General features: G+C 37.5%; 1 protein-coding gene across 1 annotated transcript in view; it reads left to right on the plus strand.

Annotated features, from left to right (window-relative positions):
• The window catches only part of LOC116851558 (cubilin), a 21339-nt gene continuing 769 nt past the window's right edge, over positions 1-20570 (plus strand). Inside the window, exons 1-51 of the mRNA XM_032831106.1 lie at positions 1-160; positions 479-608; positions 687-872; positions 1174-1218; positions 1313-1453; positions 1530-1633; positions 2108-2258; positions 2383-2625; positions 2915-3230; positions 3598-3920; positions 4272-4628; positions 5570-5723; positions 5867-6057; positions 6137-6656; positions 6824-7049; positions 7188-7505; positions 7584-7744; positions 7848-8183; positions 8466-8962; positions 9069-9461; positions 9608-9866; positions 9952-10209; positions 10287-10798; positions 10987-11185; positions 11416-11802; positions 11888-12084; positions 12278-12429; positions 12640-12828; positions 12920-13101; positions 13272-13490; positions 13582-13728; positions 13872-13947; positions 14281-14398; positions 14483-14657; positions 14822-15052; positions 15164-15237; positions 15350-15579; positions 15703-15903; positions 15999-16134; positions 16284-16614; positions 16741-16926; positions 17128-17284; positions 17368-17545; positions 17734-17973; positions 18271-18433; positions 18707-18921; positions 19102-19176; positions 19258-19322; positions 19410-19653; positions 19803-19965; positions 20270-20511. Coding sequence (XP_032686997.1) covers positions 93-160; positions 479-608; positions 687-872; positions 1174-1218; positions 1313-1453; positions 1530-1633; positions 2108-2258; positions 2383-2625; positions 2915-3230; positions 3598-3920; positions 4272-4628; positions 5570-5723; positions 5867-6057; positions 6137-6656; positions 6824-7049; positions 7188-7505; positions 7584-7744; positions 7848-8183; positions 8466-8962; positions 9069-9461; positions 9608-9866; positions 9952-10209; positions 10287-10798; positions 10987-11185; positions 11416-11802; positions 11888-12084; positions 12278-12429; positions 12640-12828; positions 12920-13101; positions 13272-13490; positions 13582-13728; positions 13872-13947; positions 14281-14398; positions 14483-14657; positions 14822-15052; positions 15164-15237; positions 15350-15579; positions 15703-15903; positions 15999-16134; positions 16284-16614; positions 16741-16926; positions 17128-17284; positions 17368-17545; positions 17734-17973; positions 18271-18433; positions 18707-18921; positions 19102-19176; positions 19258-19322; positions 19410-19653; positions 19803-19965; positions 20270-20511 — 11061 coding nt within the window. The 5' untranslated portion in view covers positions 1-92. The remainder of the gene's footprint in view (positions 161-478; positions 609-686; positions 873-1173; positions 1219-1312; positions 1454-1529; positions 1634-2107; positions 2259-2382; positions 2626-2914; positions 3231-3597; positions 3921-4271; positions 4629-5569; positions 5724-5866; positions 6058-6136; positions 6657-6823; positions 7050-7187; positions 7506-7583; positions 7745-7847; positions 8184-8465; positions 8963-9068; positions 9462-9607; positions 9867-9951; positions 10210-10286; positions 10799-10986; positions 11186-11415; positions 11803-11887; positions 12085-12277; positions 12430-12639; positions 12829-12919; positions 13102-13271; positions 13491-13581; positions 13729-13871; positions 13948-14280; positions 14399-14482; positions 14658-14821; positions 15053-15163; positions 15238-15349; positions 15580-15702; positions 15904-15998; positions 16135-16283; positions 16615-16740; positions 16927-17127; positions 17285-17367; positions 17546-17733; positions 17974-18270; positions 18434-18706; positions 18922-19101; positions 19177-19257; positions 19323-19409; positions 19654-19802; positions 19966-20269; positions 20512-20570) is intronic.

Genomic DNA, 20570 nt, shown 5'->3' on the forward strand with positions numbered 1-20570 from the left:
CGATCTGTCTTTTTGGCAGGAATTTCTCGGGAGTTCAACACGGTATGTCGGGATAATATTTAGTTTACTGAGTTTCAAACTTCGCCAATGATATGGCTTCTACATCAAGATGGTTGCTGTTATTATACTTCGGTTTCTGCACGGCATGGATGGACGAGAGGTATGCTTCTTGATAAGAGTTGGTAAATCGTGTGCCCAATCTTGTACTCTATTATTTGCATTTCCGTTAAGTATGCCTTGAACCGTCAAGCAAATCAATAGTTAATATTATTATGTGTATTTGTATACCGTGTTTATGCAATTTTAATAAAAAATAGCACCTTTTCAATACGTATGCAAAATATAAAATACGAAGATCTTGAAATAAAGTATAACCAAATAGAATTGCTCTTTATTTTTGACTTCTTTTCTATTTGCGTAAACTTCTTTTTCGATTAAACAAATACATAAATAATATATAATAACACACGAAACTCAGGCCAGTTCTGGAGTCTCGAGACGGACATCTCATAATCTCCAGCGCGAAAGACAGAAACATCACTCTGAAGATAATAGGGGGCGGTTACGTGAATGTCAATGAAATTAATCTGCTTCACGTCGCATTGGCGGTAATGAACATACGACTATATATACAGCGTGACAATCGAGGTGCAATTGGTTAACGCATGAATTTCGATCCCTTCTAGGCGCAAAATGCAACGCGGGTCATCGACAGGTGGCGGATGGGATACTTGGCTGAGATGGAGAACTCTCTTCAGCAACTATCAACTATAGTGACAGGCTCTACAGGTCTACAGAAGAGAGTCGCTCTACTCGAGCGAGGTATCGACACGAACGTTACGAATCGCGTGGGAAACAGAACACATATAATAGTAAGAACACGCGAATACACAATATTGAATCAACAGCGTGCGACAGCATATTTCTCTATAACATATATCTTTGCGATAGATTAGAGTGTGTCAACAAAAAATTTATATTACATGTAAGATAAAATAAAAAAGGAAATAGTAGATAAAATTAAAGAGTAAACATAGACAATTATACAAACAGCTCTCATTACTTACATGCTAAAAATTACTCATTTTGTAAATTTAAATATTTAGCTCGTAAAAAAATGATATAAATCCCGTTACGTCACGACTATTGACTGTAATAATATTTAATTTTCAGCCGAATATAATCACCAGAGCTAATTTCCGTCGTATCAGCATACGAGTATGTATTATTTGCAGATTTATTCATCATGAGCGATATGTAAGAATAATATTCCACACGGTTGTAATAACAAACGTAAATATATTTTTTTAAGCTCAAAGCGTTGGAAGACTCATTGAGAGCGATGCAAACATTGCTCCGAGAGAACGAGTGCCAGAGTAATCCGTGTCAAAACGGCGGTACGTGCGAGGACCTCTATGACGCCTATCAATGTCATTGTTCGTCAAATTGGGAGGTATGTATGACAGGCTTGTGCAAAAAAAAGCTCTAGTATTTTGGGAAAAAGAGAATAATTTATGGCGATTTTTCAGGGCCCGAATTGTATGACGGATGTTAACGAATGCGCGAGATTTCTTGGCACGGATCTCGGATGTCAAAATGGGGCAACGTGCCGTAATCTACCCGGATCTTATCGGTATGCGATAATTAACAATAGTTTTTCTACTACATTGAGCAACATTAAGAAAGTGTATTATGCTTTTGTTTATCTGCAGATATTTTATAAAACACAAAGTCTATTTTCTTTTCAAAAAGAACTTGACGAAAAGTTTCTATTTTTTTTAATTGTAGCTTATGCTGCCATTTTAAGCAAATATACAAATAAGTCGTAGCTTACGAGAAAAACAAAAAACAATCGTTGATATTTATGAGTTATCATATGATATATGCACATAATTGCAGATCTATTCATAAGTTTTTACGAGTCTTACGAAAACAAGTTAATGATTTTGTTTAGAATTGCAATATTAGTTTATCGAAATAAATTCTTTATATGAGTACGGAGTACTCCTACGGAGTTTGACATCTGACATTCGTGATTTAGCGGATATACAATTGCTGAGATATATTGTACGAAATACGCTTATACATAATATCGGTTCTACGTCAGATGCGATTGCTTACCGGGATGGTTTGGTCTTCACTGCACGCAGAAAACATCGATTTGCAATACGGAGAACTCCGAGGCGCTTTGTGGCGAGCACGGCGTCTGTGTCACGAAAAGCAGTTCTCTGCTTGGATACACGTGTATTTGCGACCAAGTATGATTTCCTATCTCCCATTCTAAATACCGTTTCTGGAAAATCGTAAAGTTGTCGACGAAATTTGTGTTCGTAAACCAGTCCTCAGCGCTGGAATACCGATCTTTATATTTATCGTCCTTAGGGGTGGGAGAGCGAGGGTACAAACCCGGCTTGCACCAAGGATGTAGATGAATGTGCAGCAGACCATCCACCCTGCTCCGTAAATCCACCGGTACCATGTCGCAACACGCGTGGCTCATTCACTTGCGGCGCCTGTCCGCATGGTTATAGCGGAAATGGCTATTATTGCACCGACATTGACGAGTGTCTGATTAACAACGGCGGCTGCAGTACCTCACCTTATGTGAACTGCATGAACACGATGGTAAATACATAGGCGCACGTATATGGAAGCCATGTTACATTGTATGTAATATGCCGTAAAACTAGTTGCTTTGTTCGAGACGTAAAACTATTTGCTTGTTTTTCTCGAGAAGCGTAGCTGGCAATGTGTATATGTCACCACTTATCCACCGTAAAATATTTAATCAAAATCAATAAGACAGCTCTATAAAAATGGCATAGATTGTACGACTTACAGCTATATTAATAAGCGTTTTAGTCTATTTATTTTAACATATCATGATATTAACGTATTATGATTACGTTTGTAGGGTTCTAGAGTATGTGGACCTTGTCCTACGGGATACCGAGGAGACGGTGTCAGTTGCATTTTTGTCGGCGGTTGCTCCATCAACAATGGTGGATGCCATCCATTAGCGATCTGTACCGAAAACCCTTCACTTACGAGCTCTTACGTTCTGTGTCGTTGCCCAGCGGGTTACATCGGTAGTGGAATGGGACCAAACGGCTGTCAATTAGCTGATGTATCGGTTAATACAGCGTGTTCTAGCAACCCTTGCGTTCATGGCACATGCGTGCCAAGCGGTGCAAATGGCTTCACTTGCATGTGCAATACGGGATATTCAGGTATATATTAACGACGTAGGAATGGATATGAACGGAGAGAGGGAGAAGAGAGAAGGGAAATACATACATGGAGCCATTCGTAAACCGTAACGCTCTGTTTCTCACACGTGACTGAATAGCTGCGATATGGGATTAATTTACGTTTCGCGAGTGCACATTGGCCATAAAGTGTTGCAAATATGAATTATGAATTAAAAAACATAATTTTTACGTACATGCGCTACAAAAATCACTTATGTGGCTCGCAGTATATTCACAAAGCGAGAGTTTCCGTTCCATTCAGTAGAGATTAGAAAAAAAGGAGAAAACGAAAACTACACGTTATATATTTTTCCCTGTATTTTTATCATCTTTGCCCATTTTTTAGGAACTACATGCGACACGCCGGCTAACCCGTGCTCGCCAAATCCCTGTCGAAACAACGGTATTTGCGTCGTTTTGAACGGACAAGCGACGTGTGAATGTACACCCACCTTCACAGGAAGCAGATGTGAAACACAACGACAGGCGTGCGGTGGCATCTCACGGAATCCAATAGGAGTCCTTCAGTTCCCGATGGGTGGTAGTACTTATCAGCACGGATTAAGCTGTGCTTGGGTGTTGATCACGGACCCCTCGAAGGTTCTAAACGTCACCTTCACGACTTTTCATCTCGAGCAGTCTACGGATTGCAAGTTCGACTTCTTGCAGGTGTGATGTTTTTCCATCAGTCAAAAAAGTTTTACATACATTCACTTGAAATTATATGAAATTATATTTACTTGAAATTATTATTATTGTAGTAAAGTTGTAAATTTTATGAGCTCTCGAAGGATATATCTATCAGTAAGTGGCACTTGAGTCCTTGTGGACATTAAATAGGAAAGTTGGTACAAGGATTTGTAAACCGTTTGATCTTGTTTTAAGTAGTTTCTGGCATCGTCGAGTCTTTGATATTGTGTTTAGATTTTTTATGTTTTCATGTGTTAGATATTACAACGTAAAGATTGAGAAAATCGAGAAAGTGCGCATCTTTTCCACAACACCTGGTACATGTTTCAGATCCACGATGGAAAGAACGCCGGTAGTCAAGTGATCAACAGATTTTGCGGCGACACATTGCCCAATAGACATGGAAACATCGTCTCATCTCATAATTCTCTCTACTTATGGTTTCACTCAGACAGCAGTATATCTCATGATGGATTCACTTTCCATTGGACCAGTATCGACCCTATTTGCGGAGGTATTTTAGAAAATGACTATGGCACAATCGCGTCCCCGGGCTCACCAGGCAGATACCCTCCAAATAGGGATTGTTTCTGGAGAATCTCTGTACCAAACTCGAAGAGGATTCAGTTCCATTTCGGTCAATTGATGCTCGAGGAACATCCAACTTGTGAAAATGACTATTTAGAGGTAAATGCTTCGTAAATCAATAATATCGAACATGGTATTACGTGAAGAGATTTTTAAATTAAACATATTTCTTGTGCATGTCATTTTAAATATTACTGACAGTCGCGTATCACGTAATCTCTCGTGACGTTACTAACAAGTAAACCTACAAAAGGTTCACTCCGATTTATTTCTAATTTGGCACAAATGTATAAGTATAAATGTATAAGTATAAATGTATAAGTATAAATGTATAAGTATAAAAAATATTTAGGTCATATTTTTTCAGTTTGACCCATTTTGAGTTTCATTCATTGAGGACTCCATTCTAAATTTCTTTAGCCGAAATTCCAATCGAAATATTTCAAATCTGTGCTATATTAATAAAAAATGGTTCGAATTTTGACCAAACCGAGAGAAATCCGGCAATTTTGATTAAAATTTTAACAAGATCGGCATAGCTGAGACACGAATCATTCTAAATGTTTGTAGCTGAGATTTCAACTAAAATACTTTAAATCTGTGCTAAATTATTAAAAAATGGTTCAAATCTTGGCTAAACCAAAAAATTATTTGTATAAATAATGTTTTCAACTTTTTACATGTTTTGCTTAAACATTTTATTATTTATACAAATAATTTTGACCTCATATTCATAATCACCAAAAAAAAAATGCCTATATCTTGTATTCAATTTTATTTCTTATGCATTTTTGTTGCATTTGTTGATGATAGGGAGAATATTAAACTGCCTGCGAAACTTAAAGTGGACCAAAATGAAAAAATATTACCTAAATATTTTTTGTACTTTTACATTTGTGCCAAATTAAAAAGAAATTGGAGTGTAAACTTTGGGTAGATTTATTTGTAAGTTCTTTAAATTAATTGTTGAAAAATAGTAATATCATATTTATACGTTCGCATTTATTGTCAACTTTGATTCCATATTCGATACTACGTAGATTACCGGTATAGAGGAAGAACGTTTAGGACTTTACTGCAATCACACACGGCCACCTCCTCTTATCACACCGAGTTCTGAAGCGAGTGTTCACTTTCACTCTGATAGTGCCGGTCAAGACGTTGGCTTCCAGATTCATTATACGATGATCGAAGGTATATCCGCAGGAGGATTTGATTTGTATGATCTGAATTCATTAATTACGGCATTTATTTAAAAAAGATTTTATATAAGTAACTTTATAATTTATTAATTTTATTGTTTAGAAAATTCAACACAAAACGTTCTTGATATTTAGGTATACCAGGTTGCGGTGGAACTTATACCTCTTCCAGCGGCACAATTACTTCACCTGGTCACTCGTCGACTTATTTACCGAATATGCAGTGTGAGTGGAAGATACAGCTGCCACTAGGCGAGCGAATCAGAATAACATGGTTACGATTTAATCTCGAGGAATCCATGGATTGTCATTTCGATTTTGTCGAGGTAATTTCTTGAACATCATCTCCGTCTCTTTGATATACAATCTCAAGAAAGTTAAACTAACTCTTGTTTTTTCTTTTAGATCTATGACGGATCCGATACGTCTTCTAACCTGTTGGGCAGATTTTGTGGGTCAGATTTGCCACCGACAATTAAATCGACTTCGAATAGTTTAGTAGTGACTTTCAAGTCCGACTGGTCTTACGAGACAGAGGGTTTTGCTATATCTTACGATACTTTATGCGGTGGCGAGTTCCGCGAGGAAACTGGAATCATCAAGTCACCCTTCTATCCAAATAGTTATCATGGCTCAAAGAAATGTATTTACGAAATTATACAACCGATCAATAAGGGAATCGAATTAACTATAATAGATATGGACATCGAAGGCAGACTACCGCCAGACTGCTACTATGATTACATAGAGATTCACGACGGTGCTAATGAAAATGCAACGAAACTCGCCACATTATGCGGTGATCAAGATCAAATTCCTCCGGTTCCTTACATTTCAACGCATAATTATATGTATATTGTGTTCACGACCGATAATACCGTTGAAGGTCGAGGTTTCAAGGCCAACTACACAACCGTTGATCGCAGTAAGTTGATTTGCACGCACAGTTTACAATCTATTATTTAAGACGAAACTATTAAACTATTGAACACAAAATAATTACATGTATGTATAAATAGAAATTACAAAATTTGTGCGTAAGAATGAAATTTCGGAAATCATAAAATAATCACTTTTATTGTTCTTCTTAAGGATGTGGCGGTCTATTAAAACAATCAGGCGAAATAATTAAGCCTCCCACTGAGGAGGAACATTATTTGAACAACGAAGATTGTCTCTGGATTATACAAGCGCCGCCAGGATATGGTGTGCAGCTCACCTGGTTGTCTTTTAATCTGGAATCCAGTCCGAAATGTGTCTATGATTACGTGAACATTTACGAAAACTACACTTCGTCTACAGAAGATATAATAGCCACGTACGTTAGCACAATTAGCATAATTAAAAATGTTAAAAGCAAGATAAATTTATAATGATATTGTTACAATCACACGTAAATTTTTCTTTATTTAATGATCTCTCCATTTGAAACACATTCCAATTATACACATTTTAGATATTGCGGTACCAAAATACCATCCGCTTATACGACACAAAGTTCTATGCTCACTATACTTTTCCACTCAAACTCGTATGGGACAAGTGATGGATTCATTGCCACGTACATTTTCATGGACTTGACGAAGACCTGTGGCGGTCATTATATGAGGTCAACCGGCTTTATCAAATCGCCAGGCTATCCTGATCAATATATGAATAGAAAGCAATGCATTTGGGTTATCGAGGCACAAAACAGACACAGGATCATACTTAACGTGAAACATTTTGAACTAGAAAGTCATACGAATTGCGAATTCGATTATCTAGAAATTAGGTAAATATAATCAATTTAAAGTGTTAATTTAAAGTGTTGTTACTTAAAAATCGCTATTTTACATTTCACATGTTCTAGAAATGGTGGATATGAATCATCGCCGCTAATCGGTAGATTCTGTGGAGAGAAAATACCAACCGAAATACCAAGTCAGAGCAGTCAATTATATATTAAATTTGTCTCGGATTTTTCGAGGGGGTACAAAGGCTTTGAAATAGAATGGGATAGTACAACGGAGGGTAAGAGCACGCCGAAAGTTCTGATCAATTCTATTTTGTACTAATTTATTTTATCTCGAGTAATTTTTTAATCCACGAGCTTTTACATGTAACTTGATTTTAGGGTGTGGTGGTACAATGAACGCAGTTACCGGAGAAATAATTTCTCCAAATTATCCCGAATCTTATGCGCACAACGCAGAATGCTATTGGAAAATCGCTGTAGCGGCGGGTAGTTTGGTGGAAATCGTAATAGCTGATCTCGAGCTCGAGAATAATATGAGATGTCGATTTGACTTTATCGAAATATTTGAGGGGATCAGCCATCGCGTGAGAATAGGACGTTATTGTGGCACAAACTATCCCAAAGTTATTCAATCTAAATCCAACGAAATGACCATTCGATTCCGTAGCGATTTCACCAATTCCGGCCGAGGTTTTCATCTGAAATACGAAACGCGTAAGTACAAAGTTATTAATCAAATAATATGTATATGATGTTTAATATACTTGACGTTGTTTATGGCTTTAAGAAATACTAAAGAATAATTTCTAGGTTTGTTACATTTAAAAATTTCATCATTAAATATTAAGTTCTGAATTTTGATATGTTTGTTAATAGAAAGTTTTATTAAACTGCTTAATTTCTGCATATATGTATAGATAACTCGTCAAAATAATTGAATAATCTCAATTATTAAATGTTTGAAAGATAACTGTTGAGCATTGATTTTTTCCGCAGAATGTCACAACAAGTTGCGTGGCTTCTACGGTGTGATAGAATCACCAAATTTTCCCAACGAATACGAACACCAGACGAACTGCAGTTGGATTATCGAGGCACCGATCGGCAACAAGATCAATCTAACTTTCTCACATTTTGATCTCGAAGGTGATCATTCGAGCACCAACAGTTGCCGGTATGACTACCTTCAGATCATGGAAGGTGAAGGTGGCAGCGTCAATTCTGAACTAGCTCGCCTTTGTGGCGACATCGACCTGCCGATGAAAATAAGCTCAACGCAACATCAAGTTTTCATAAATTTCGTCACTGACCCCTTCATTGCTTTCAATGGTTTTCGGTTCGAATGGATGATTCACGGTTGTGGCGAACTTTTGACTAAACCTGTCGGTAGTTTTACGTCACCCGGATATCCTACTGGTTATCCAATGAATATCGACTGCGAATGGCTGATTGAAGTAGATTACGCGCATAGCATTGAACTCACTCTTCACGAGGTGGGTATCCAAAGAAATATTATTTCAAATATTTCACAAATTTTTACAACGTTGTTAAGTTAAACTAGCGTTGCAGCTTCTCATAAGTAGAAACTTCTGGTTTCAGGTAAACACTGAGAAACACAATGGTTGTTTCTTCGATAAACTTCAAATCTTCGCCGGCGAAGACGCGGAAGCGCCAAAATTATTTGAACTTTGTCACTCGGAAAAACCAGTAACCCACACCAGCCCTGGGAATAAGATGTTCGTAAAATTCCACTCAGACGTGTCGTACGCCGGTCGTGGTTTCAGCGCTAGTTACCAAACTGTTCCTATCAAATGCGGCGGTAAATTCACAACATTATCGGGCATCATTTATTCGGCCAATTACCCACAGAATTATCCGCACAGTCAGAATTGCGAATGGCTGATAGAAGTCGACAAAAATCACGCTGTAAATATCACATTTTTGGATTTCGATATTGAGAACAGCAGGAACTGCACTGATGATTACGTTAAGGTATGCTCTAACTTTCAAAATAAACTGCTTGCAAAAAATGCAGAAACATTTTGCCAAGTATATAGTTTTACCTTTTATTAAATTATTTTTTAAACATAATAACAAACGCTCACGAATGTTATCTTTCTCGTACCATCTTTTAATAGATCTTTGACGGATCAACACAAGACGATCCCTTACTGGGAACGCATTGTCGCAATGAACTGCCACCGTCCTATCTTTCGACTGCTAATAAAATGTTAATAGTCATGCGCACGGACAGCATTATCGCAGCGAAAGGTTTCAAAGCTCAGTATTCTCGAGCCTGCGGTGCTCGCATAATCGTGAAGGATAATGGTTTCCTTACGTTTGATGGCCATACCGATACTATTAACTGCACCTGGACATTGACAGCTGAAAATCCAGGTGAACATAAGTCTCTATCTGATTTTAACTTGCACTTCTAACTGATCATGTCACTGTTTTCATTAATTTTATCTCTCTAACGCAGGCGACCATGTAACTTTAACTTTCACGCACATGGAAATGGATCCTTCCGAAAATAACAAACTATGGGGTGATCCTTGCTTTATGACCTACATCGAGGTGTTTGAAGGTGACGGCATCGATGGTGTATCTTTGGGAAAGTGGTGCAATAACGTCGCTCCACCGTCGGTTATAAGTACCGGAAGTTCGATTACTGTACATCTGTACATGCGTTATGAGTTTCTCGGCCACTTCGCCGCAACTTATTCCGTTTTAAACACAGGTTTGTCGAATTAGAACACATATGAAGTACGCGATCTCACTAGGAGACGCCTCATTGACTCTGTTTCTGCCTCTTAGCCTGCGGCGGAAGCTACACATCTGAGCGTGGTACTCTCACATCGCCGAGTTACCCGAACAGCTATCCTTTGAACTCAGAATGCGTTTGGATTTTGAATACCTCTCCCGGCAACAAGATTAGCCTTACATTCTCCGTGTTTGATGTCGAGACGAGCGAAAACTGCGATCTGGATTACGTCGAAGTGCGGGAGGACAGCGGAATTGGAAAGCTGATTAACGTCCTTTGCGGTAAAGATGCCGCGTCAGTTACATCCTCCAGCAAACTGTGGATTAAGTTTAAGAGTGACAATTCAGGCACTGCCAAAGGTTTCGTGGCTGAGTATAGTTTCATCGGAGGTAACGAACTTGAAGGACCTTTAGGACGCATTACCTCACCATTGTATCCGAAGCCTTATAAACGGTCAGCCAGTTTCGCGTGGCGTATCACGGTCGACATGGAATCGATCATACGCATCCAATTTAGGGATTTACAAATAGAGAACATTGGGGATACCTGCATTTTTAGCGTCAGTGTGAGTATCCTTATTGAAAATAACGAAAGTCACGGAAAATAGTATAATTTAAATAAATAAGTATTAGAGTATTTGTAAAATATCACACATACAATTACTATTTTACATGAAATACATAAAGAACTATTACGTGCAGCATTATAATGTATCATTGAATATCAGCTTAAGTTTAATCTGTTTCTGATTAGATATTTGACGGATACAACGACGAAGCGCCAAGTCTATTGCAAATATGCGGCTTCGCTCTGCCAGACCCAATAGAATCATCCAGCAATATAGTTTATATCACGATGACTAGTGATCTTATCAGACAGGGAAATTGGTTTGATCTCACGTGGCTAGCAATACCGAAAAGTACCTTTAATGAGGTTAACAGAGAAATCAAATGTAAGATGTTTGTCCTGATTGTTTACACGTAATTAACTTAGTAATTTTACATTATTAACCGAGATAAATACATAATATAGTTAATATTAACACTATTTTGATAGAGCACTTTTGCATGGATGAAACAAAAATATGTGTGCTAAGTATGATTATGGAATGACTATGAGATTAACACGAGATACATGTATACAGTATACGTAACAATTTCGGTTCACTTCACTTCTCCACAGTGTCAGAGTGCAATAAGGAAATCGCTCTAATAAGTGAGCACAACGATACATATTCCTTCAGCTCTCCCGGTTTCCCCACCGGTTACGGACATAATTTGCGTTGCAACTGGATCTTTACATCACCACCTGGAACGCATCTGGTATTGAGAATATTATCTATGAATTTGGAAGAGACAATGAATTGCATGGCAGACTCCTTATCGGTTTATTCGGGATACGCATTGACATCGACCACCGATTTGACATCGACCGATGCCAAATTAGAGAGTAAAGTGTGCCTGTCAAACTCTACTATGTCTTTGATCAGAACGACTAACGTGATGACGGTGAAATTTGAGACAGATATGAGCATCAATAAAACCGGTTTCAACGCATACGTATATCGAGGTGACTAAGGCTTCAGTTTTTCTTCTAAAAAAATTGATTTTTGATGAAAACATAAGGCTCACCACACATTTCTGTTAATGTTTAGATTGCGGAGGTAAATTGACTGGCCCCAACGGCATAATTGAGTACAACAGTTCCTCGATGGGACTGAGATCACGTGCGTGGCATTATACGTGCGACTGGACTGTCGAGGTGAAGCCCGGTAGAACCATCAAAGTAGAGATTACTGATATGTCAATAATGCAAACAGCCGATCACATCTGCAGTGATAATTACCTATTGGTTAGTAATAAATTATTATATTACCAGTCCATAGATAATAAAAGCATAAGCGAAAAATTAACGAAAACACATTATACACACGATTTTTTAAAATAATTAATTAATGTTAAATAACATCTATTAATACACATTTATAAATATAAAACAACGTAAATGAACATAAAATACATACGAATAATCTATGTAATTTTAGTTAAAGAATGGAGGCGATATGCTTTCACCTTTGTTAGGCAACGGAAAGTATTGCGGCGAGGTACTACCTGCAGTATTAGAAACCACTGGGAATCGCTTTTTCATCAGAGCTGTTCGTAATGCGTCTTATTTTCGTTACAAATTAACTTACAGGTTTGTTAATTAAGCGATTTATTTTTTCTGCCAATGACATGTCTCTTACAAGTTTTACAAGTAAATTTCACAAGTTTGTTTTTACATTTGCGTGCTTCTGTAGCATATGCGTTTTCAATATTATTAATGTATGTTAAGAGAAAAGCGATTCAACGAAAGATTCATTTTAATCCTAAATTCCTTAATCTTATTTGTCTTGCTGTGTTTTAGAGAAGTATCCATGAATTGCGGCGGTGAGTTTATCTTGACGAGCAAACAGAAACAATGGGAAATATCCACTCCTAACTACCCAAACATTCCGCCAACTTACGCGGAATGTACTTGGAAAGCTATCGCTCCGACTGGCGAAAAACTTTCTATCCATTTTCAGGATAGATTTGATTTAAGCTCTAGTCCAAAGTGAGTTTCCCCAATTAAAGAGAAACGAAGCAAATTAGTCGGCTAAGATTTTAGCTCGCAAAATACGAGGTTTCTATTGTAATATTTTTAGCTGCGAGCGAGAATACGTCGAAATAAGGGATGGCGGTACCGACAGCTCAAGAAGTATGGGGACATATTGCAGAGACGTAGCGCCAAGTACTATGATTACCACTGGCAACATGATATACATTCATTTCTACACAGACTTGCCGGAACCGAAGAACGGCTTCAAAGCCGTGATCACATCCGGAGGTGAGGGAAAGAACTATATTTATGAGCTCCAATAAGAAACACGGGGCAAGACGTAAAAATTCATAAAAATTAAAAGCAGTACTTCTACGGTTTGTAATATATTTATATGTGTAAAAAATATTCACGAGAACTCTCTTGATAAAACACGCACGTCATACATTTTCACATAGACGTCTGCGGCGGAATTATGCGTGGTACCAGTGGTATCATTGAGTCGCCGAACTATCCGCATTTCTATGCTACAAACCAGTCATGCTGGTGGAGGATAATAGGTCCGACGGATCACACCTTGAAATTGCAATTTCGCGATATACACCTTCCTGGTTATCGCTTATGTAATGCAACAGATCACGTTCAAATCAGCGAGAAAGATATGGAAACTCTTGAGCGTGAGTAATTACGCAAATCAATTACGTAAATTTAATTGTATACCGGTTGTATTGTAACACCGTGATGTACAATATGCTAATGAAACTGCAGGCATACCAATTGGAACTTACTGTGGTCTTCTGAAACCGGACGTGATCGAGACATCGTCGAACGAAGCGTACGTCAACTTCGTGAGCGATAACAGGGATTACATGAACTACAGAGGATTCAGTATAAACTTCACGGCCAGCCAAGAAAGTCAGTAACTGCGAAATAAATTGCGTCAAACAATTTTCAATTTCGCATCGCGAACTTTATTTCATATATAATTTGCGCATTTTCGAATTTTAAATGTTATACGAATTTTATTGCTTCATATACATTATATTACTTATTTGCAGTATGCGGCGGTTCATTAACCGCAATGAGTGGGATAATTAAGTCTCCTGGATATCCTAATCCACGTATACGACCCAGGTAAACTTCCTTTAGAGAATTAACATTTCTTGTATCTCATAAAATTATTGAGTATTATGGAATATTCGATAGTTTGAAAAAGTCTTGAATATAAAAAATAATTCGTACATGTGTTTGATGTACACATTTTTTATAAAATTATGTAATGGCATAATTAACATAATTAAATTACGAATAATTATTTAATTAAATCGCTACTAGCTGAAACCGTATAAATAATTTATACTTTTAAATGGTAGTAAAAATTAATGTTATAATAATATATTATATAATTTGTGCAATGTTTACATAAATTAACGTCAGTATTAACGACGTATTAACAATGTATTGCAGATATTGTGACTGGAAAATTGAATTGCCGAAGGGTTACCAAATTGTAGTGAATATCCTGGACATAGATATCAACATCAATTTTCCTATCCGACACACGCGTACCAGATATTCACTTTCGGTAAATAGCGTAACGCAGGAAGCATTATTTCAATAAAAACGTACCAGAACGCACTGAAATTTTTTTCTTTTTTTCTCTTTATAGTTTTTCAACGATGCTCAGTTTAGATCGAAAATCAAAATCATTGAACGCTCTTCGTACTCTTCATACACAAGTGGGGACGTGATAAGGAGTTCTAGTAATACCATGGTGATCGGCTATTGGTCCTCCGTCGGGCATCGAGGTTTCAAACTGCGGTATACGGCTCAGGCACCAGCTCGTAAGTTTCAAAAGCTATTACCGGCAATAATTTATCCCCCGCGTATTTTGATGATGCGTACCGACGTGTTTCCTAACCACATTTCTCTCCTCTTTCATTACGCAAAATGTCAAGAGAAACATTAACAAGAGATCAACTTGTGTATGTTCATACACTGCTCATAGCTTGCGGTGGAAGCCTGTCAGAACGCGAAGGTAACATAACCGGCCCTACAACTCGACCCTTCAATGAATCCTCATATGTCTGCAACTGGAAACTGGTGCCACCCGAAGATATGATGAGATCTGACAACAACAGTGGCGTGACTTTAACAATAAAAGTAATAGGTGTTGTGGGTAAAGGCAACATGACTTCCAAAAGAATTTGCATCTTCTCTGAACGCATCGAACTCAGTGGTAAAATAATCAATTCCTCATTACCGATCATCGACAGTAGTTGTCGAAGGACGTGAACACAGGTAGGTGATAATATTACATGCATACAAAAAAGAACTTCATACATTGCAGATATTGGAGCACTATGCGGAAATATAACGGAGCCGCAGTATTTGAGAAGTCCAAAAATAATCAACGAGTTGACGGTAATATATCAGTACATCATAATCTGTTTTTCATTTCTGCATATAAACTTACTTGCATTTAACGCAAAGATATAACAGACTGACAAATCTTAATATTCATTTATTTATACAGATAATTAACGGTACTTTCGGAAGACGTATGAGCTACAACGTGCAATATCAGTGGCAGCATTGCGGTGGTATTTTACCAGGCCCGTCGCACACAATCAGGTCGCCGAAGAACATGTCTTATCCAATAAACTGCGTCTGGCACGTAAACTATCCTGACAACAATGAAATGATCAGCCTCACTTTCTCCAAACTTAATCTTGGTAGTTGCGAACAAGGTTACATCATCGTCAGGTAGATTAGTAATTTTATAATTTTTTCTTAAATAATCTCCGATTTAACTTACATATATAACTAACATATATATAACTAACTTACATATATACTGATATATATATAACGTGTCTCTATATTCAGAAACGGCGGCGCCAATTCACCAGAAATTGGAAAGTTCTGCGGTAACATAAAACCTCACAACATCACCAGTATATCGAATCAATTATGGATAGAATATTTCGCGGCGGGCGACCCGAACGATTTCGAAATTATTTTAGATGTTGCCAGCGCAGGCTGCGGCGGAACGCTACGCGGTCACGCCCGCGACATCTTATCGCCACAGTAACCATCGTTCGATTTAAGATAATACAGAAATTTAACAACACGATACTTTTACGAAGCAGGGGAATCATTCAATGATACTTTTGCAATTGTAGATACCCGAAACAATATCCAAATAATGGCGAATGTACGTGGGAAATAATAGGTAATAATGGATATCACCTAGGCTTAACGTTCGTCGAGCGGTTCAATTTGGAGACTAGTCCCAATTGCGAGAAAGATTACGTGCAGGTCTGGTAATCTCTTTGATTAATATGAGATATTCATTGACGTTGCTCATTTCCTTCGAGAATAAATTCAATTTATTCGTCGTATAACGACATTTTCGTCATATAGAGATGTCACAATTTACCAGCGATAAAATGTGCTGCGTTATGTAGATATTTGATTGGATCAACGGAGAGGAAAGCAGTAACGGCGAATGGAAGAGCCTTGGCAAGGTTTGCGGCAGGAACACACCTGCGCCCTTTAACTCGACGTCGAACCGCATGAAGGTGATTTTCCATTCGAACGAGGCGGTAAATTCGGACGGTTTCCGCGCCGTCTGGAACGAGAATTGCGGCGGTGTTTTCCAGGCGACCAAGAACGTTAAGATCATCCAATCACCGGTGTACCTGAAAATGTATCCGCCCAACGTGTCTTGCAATTATACCATTGTCGCGCCAGACGACGATATTATCGTCAATTTCACTGATTTCCAACTAGAGCGAGGTAAGTTACGACTGTCTGCTTCTAATGACACGCGTATTGTTATAAGTACTGGCAAGATTCTTTGAGGAATATTTGAATGTTAAAAAGAGAGAAGTTTAAAATCAAATAAAATTAATTTTTTTACAGATCAAAGATGTCGCTACGATAATGTCACAATTATCTCGGAAGATTTGTATGAGATAGAGAAGGTGGAGACTTATTGCAGCAATAACAAGCCTTCAATTGTAAGGTCTACTTCGCGAGTGCAAATTATTTTCATGACAGACAAGTTTGTGCAGCGAAAAGGCTTCCAATTTAAATATTTCCTCAACCGTAAGTTATTCACATTTCGATAAACTGCTATTCCGTGAACGATGATTTATAACTGTTATAATGTAATAAGTATGGAACATGGAAATTTAAAACACAAACTAATTTTTAATTTTAATGTTTAATTTAACGATTAAAAGAATAGAAATTCACAAGATCGTTACAGAAAAACTGGAAAAATAATGAGGTCGTTGTAATTAATAGAATGTGGCGGTATAATTACAAAACCCGCTGAACTCAAGCCTTTGATGCAAGGAGAAGAGTACTTCGGACGTATGAATTGCACTTGGGTTATTAAAGCTCCACAAGGGAAGAGCGTACTCGTACGATTTGAGAAGTTCATTCTTGAGTTTAGCGGAGGGTATGTTCCCAATGAATCTATGTCATGCTTATTCCCGAATAATATCGTCCATTTCACCATCGATCATTATTTTCAATTTGTAGTTGCTACTTCGACAATGTTGCTATTTACGAGGGTGATTCGATTAAGCGTAACAAACGAATAGCTCTAGTCTGCGGAAACTTGACCGCGAATTTACCCACTTTCAAGTCCGAGTCCAATTCCATGGTCGTCAACTTTAACGCCGATAGTTCGAGGCATTTCGAAGGTTTCACGGCCAAGGTATAATTTACTACGTTGCGTATTGATTTACTAATCACTAAAAATGATTAATCTTGCCATCTGTCAGTTGATTAATGACAAGCATCGCTTTTACGCGTGTGTACTATACAATTGCTGTCGTTTATTTCACTGATGTCTCGCTGGAATTCGAACGACAGAGCTAGTGTATTATTAGTGAGCAATTTCAGGTGCTATTCACGACAAGTCCAGCCGATGGTTGTGGAGAGGTCATCAATATGACTTCGATCCGATCAAAATCGTTCAGAACTCAACGGGCGGCAACTTATCAGCCATTCGAAGAGTGTCATTGGACTGTGATAACATTGTCAGGCAATATTAGACTTACCATCAATACTATGGATATCAAGAATTCGATTAATAACACAGGCAATACTGAAAGTAATAGATGTACCGGCGATTATCTTGAAGTAAGTTTAAATTTCGTCAATCTAATATCTCGTAGAAGTACTGATAATAAGATCATAGCATATGTGTTAGCTTAGCGTATATACTTTATATATATCGTAATAGATATGATATTGTGAGCAATATTAAACACGAGAAATTGTCACTATGATCAATTAATTTCAATAAACCATTTCTCGACGTTGATTAATACAATATCGGCTGAGTAATTTTCAAATTATTATTGAAAATCAAGTAAAGAAAAATCAAGAGATATCGTAGAAAATGTATATTCTTCGGTGTCATTTTATTATTCTCAGATCCGAGATGGCGCAGGATCTTATGCCAAATTGTTGGGTCAATATTGTGGAAATACACCACCATTTCCAATATTATCTACCACAAATATGTTATGGATTAGATTTTATACGGACGGCATAGCTGAAGGCACCGGTGCAACAGCCACCTTGGAAGTTGTCGATTGTAAGAAACTTTGAATTCACTTTAACTATTTATTAATATCGCGCTATTATATAAGACAAAGTACAGTTGCACAATAATTAATTCTGTTTAAAGAATATGTAATTATTTATAAATCCACAATATTCTCTTTGTTAGAAGAAAATTTTCAGTTTTAGTTGACTGTTTCTATTGGAAACCGATGTACTCGCCTTTCTCCAACAAATTTGTTTCTATCCTCATTACTGTCAATTTATATAATTGTAATTTCGTTTTCATTCAATGCTTTCGTTCTAGCCAAATGCGGCAAAACCAGTCTAACGATAAACGAGACAAATCAGATTCTTACTTCGCCGGATTATCCAGATACATACACGCCTGGAATTCTATGTCGCTGGTTTTTAGAACACCCCGACAAATTCAATGATAGAATGCGAATTCAATTTGTAGATTTCGATATGCAAGATTCCAGCAATTGCGAAAACGAGTATTTAGAAATTTCTGAAGAGAGTGTAAGTACATCTGGATAATAATATCTATATATTATGCATATATTATAATACCTATATATTTAATATCTAAATACATAGTATATCCACTTGACTAAAACACAATTTTCGAGTAACAATATATTATTTCTTCGCAATTAGCTCGTAAACTAAAATTGCTACTTTTTCTTTAATAACTATTAGCCGTACATATACGAAGGTTTCGGAGAGAATTTCATTTATAGTGGAGTACAAAAACATCCAATTACCATTGAGATGGTAAGATGCTTTTCGCTATTGTTGAAGTGTGTCTTGTTTTATCGATGACACATCTATCTTATTTTCTATATTATTTTACAGGGCAGCAGGCTACCTTATACCACGTTCAAGTTTTGTGGTGGCATAATGCCGCATGATTATTACAGGTATTTAAAGTTGTTTATTAGTTCGTCATGTGGCGGCGTATCCATTTAGGAAGCGGTATTATTCTAAATATAATATTTTCTTTGCAGTTATGGCAACAACATTCAAATAGTTTTCAAATCAATGTCTAGAGGTCATAAAGGTTTCAAACTACAGTACAACAGTATGGCAAATTGCGATCGGAATTATACGAGTGAACAAGGACGAATCATTCATCGGGGATTCACAAGCTGCTGGATCACTATCACAGCCCCAGCAAACCATACTATTTCCTTATATTTCAATCAATTCAACATTTACGACGAAGAACACTGCACGCATTACGCGTTGCAAGTATGTTATTCTTCCTATCTCTAATAGAAAAATGTAGCCAATGGTTATATAATCGTTTCTCTCTGCGAAAAACTGAATAATGGGGAATTTACTTCGAAGGATATTTATTACAAATTGAAACTTTTGCAAAAATCTTATACATTTCGTAGATTCACGATGGTGACTCGAGCAGCCCGCTTTTAAACACTTTATGCAGCGGAATGTTACCAAGCCCGATTTTCAGCACCGGTAACAAGCTCACCTTGCATTCCTGGACCCAGAATAGAAATTCTTATCAAAGTTACGATATCATTTACACGACCACCGATGCAGGTACGATGCGCTCGCGTAGCAGTGCACAAATCCCTCCATTGCATCCGATTAATGCACGCCACTAGATGCAAGGAAATTACAATGTGCGCGCGTACACAATAATTTACGATGTCACGGTGCTTCGAAGATACACGCTCGTGAAATGTCACGTTTTATTTTCATGCGATCGTGTAAATACAATTGCGATCTCGCGACGCGAGATTATTCATTTTAAATGTTAGACGCATTATAGTAAAATAGACGTATAGATCGAGGTCCAACATAGTTTCACTGCTTAAAAACTGTTTAAAAACAAAACGCGCAGGTCGGGGATGCGGAGGTCGTATATTCAATTATGGCGGCAGATTCACCTCACCGTTGTATCCCAACATATACCGCAATGACACGGTATGTACTTGGGACGTGAGTGTACCTCGCAACTTGAAGATTCTTCTTCAGTTCTCCGTTTTCGACATCGGCACGAGGAAAAACTGCGAAAACAATAATCTCAAAATTTACGACGTCGTTCCCAGCGGAGAAACTTTAAGCAACACTTATTGCGGCGGAGTAAGTTGTTCCATCTAATAGTATACTGTCGAAAACTGCCAACAGATTCTAACTAACTA

This window comes from Odontomachus brunneus, unplaced genomic scaffold, assembly GCF_010583005.1.
Source record: "Odontomachus brunneus isolate Ranch 3 - 2012 unplaced genomic scaffold, Obru_v1 Obru_scaffold_178, whole genome shotgun sequence".
Taxonomy (NCBI): Eukaryota; Metazoa; Arthropoda; class Insecta; order Hymenoptera; family Formicidae; genus Odontomachus; species Odontomachus brunneus.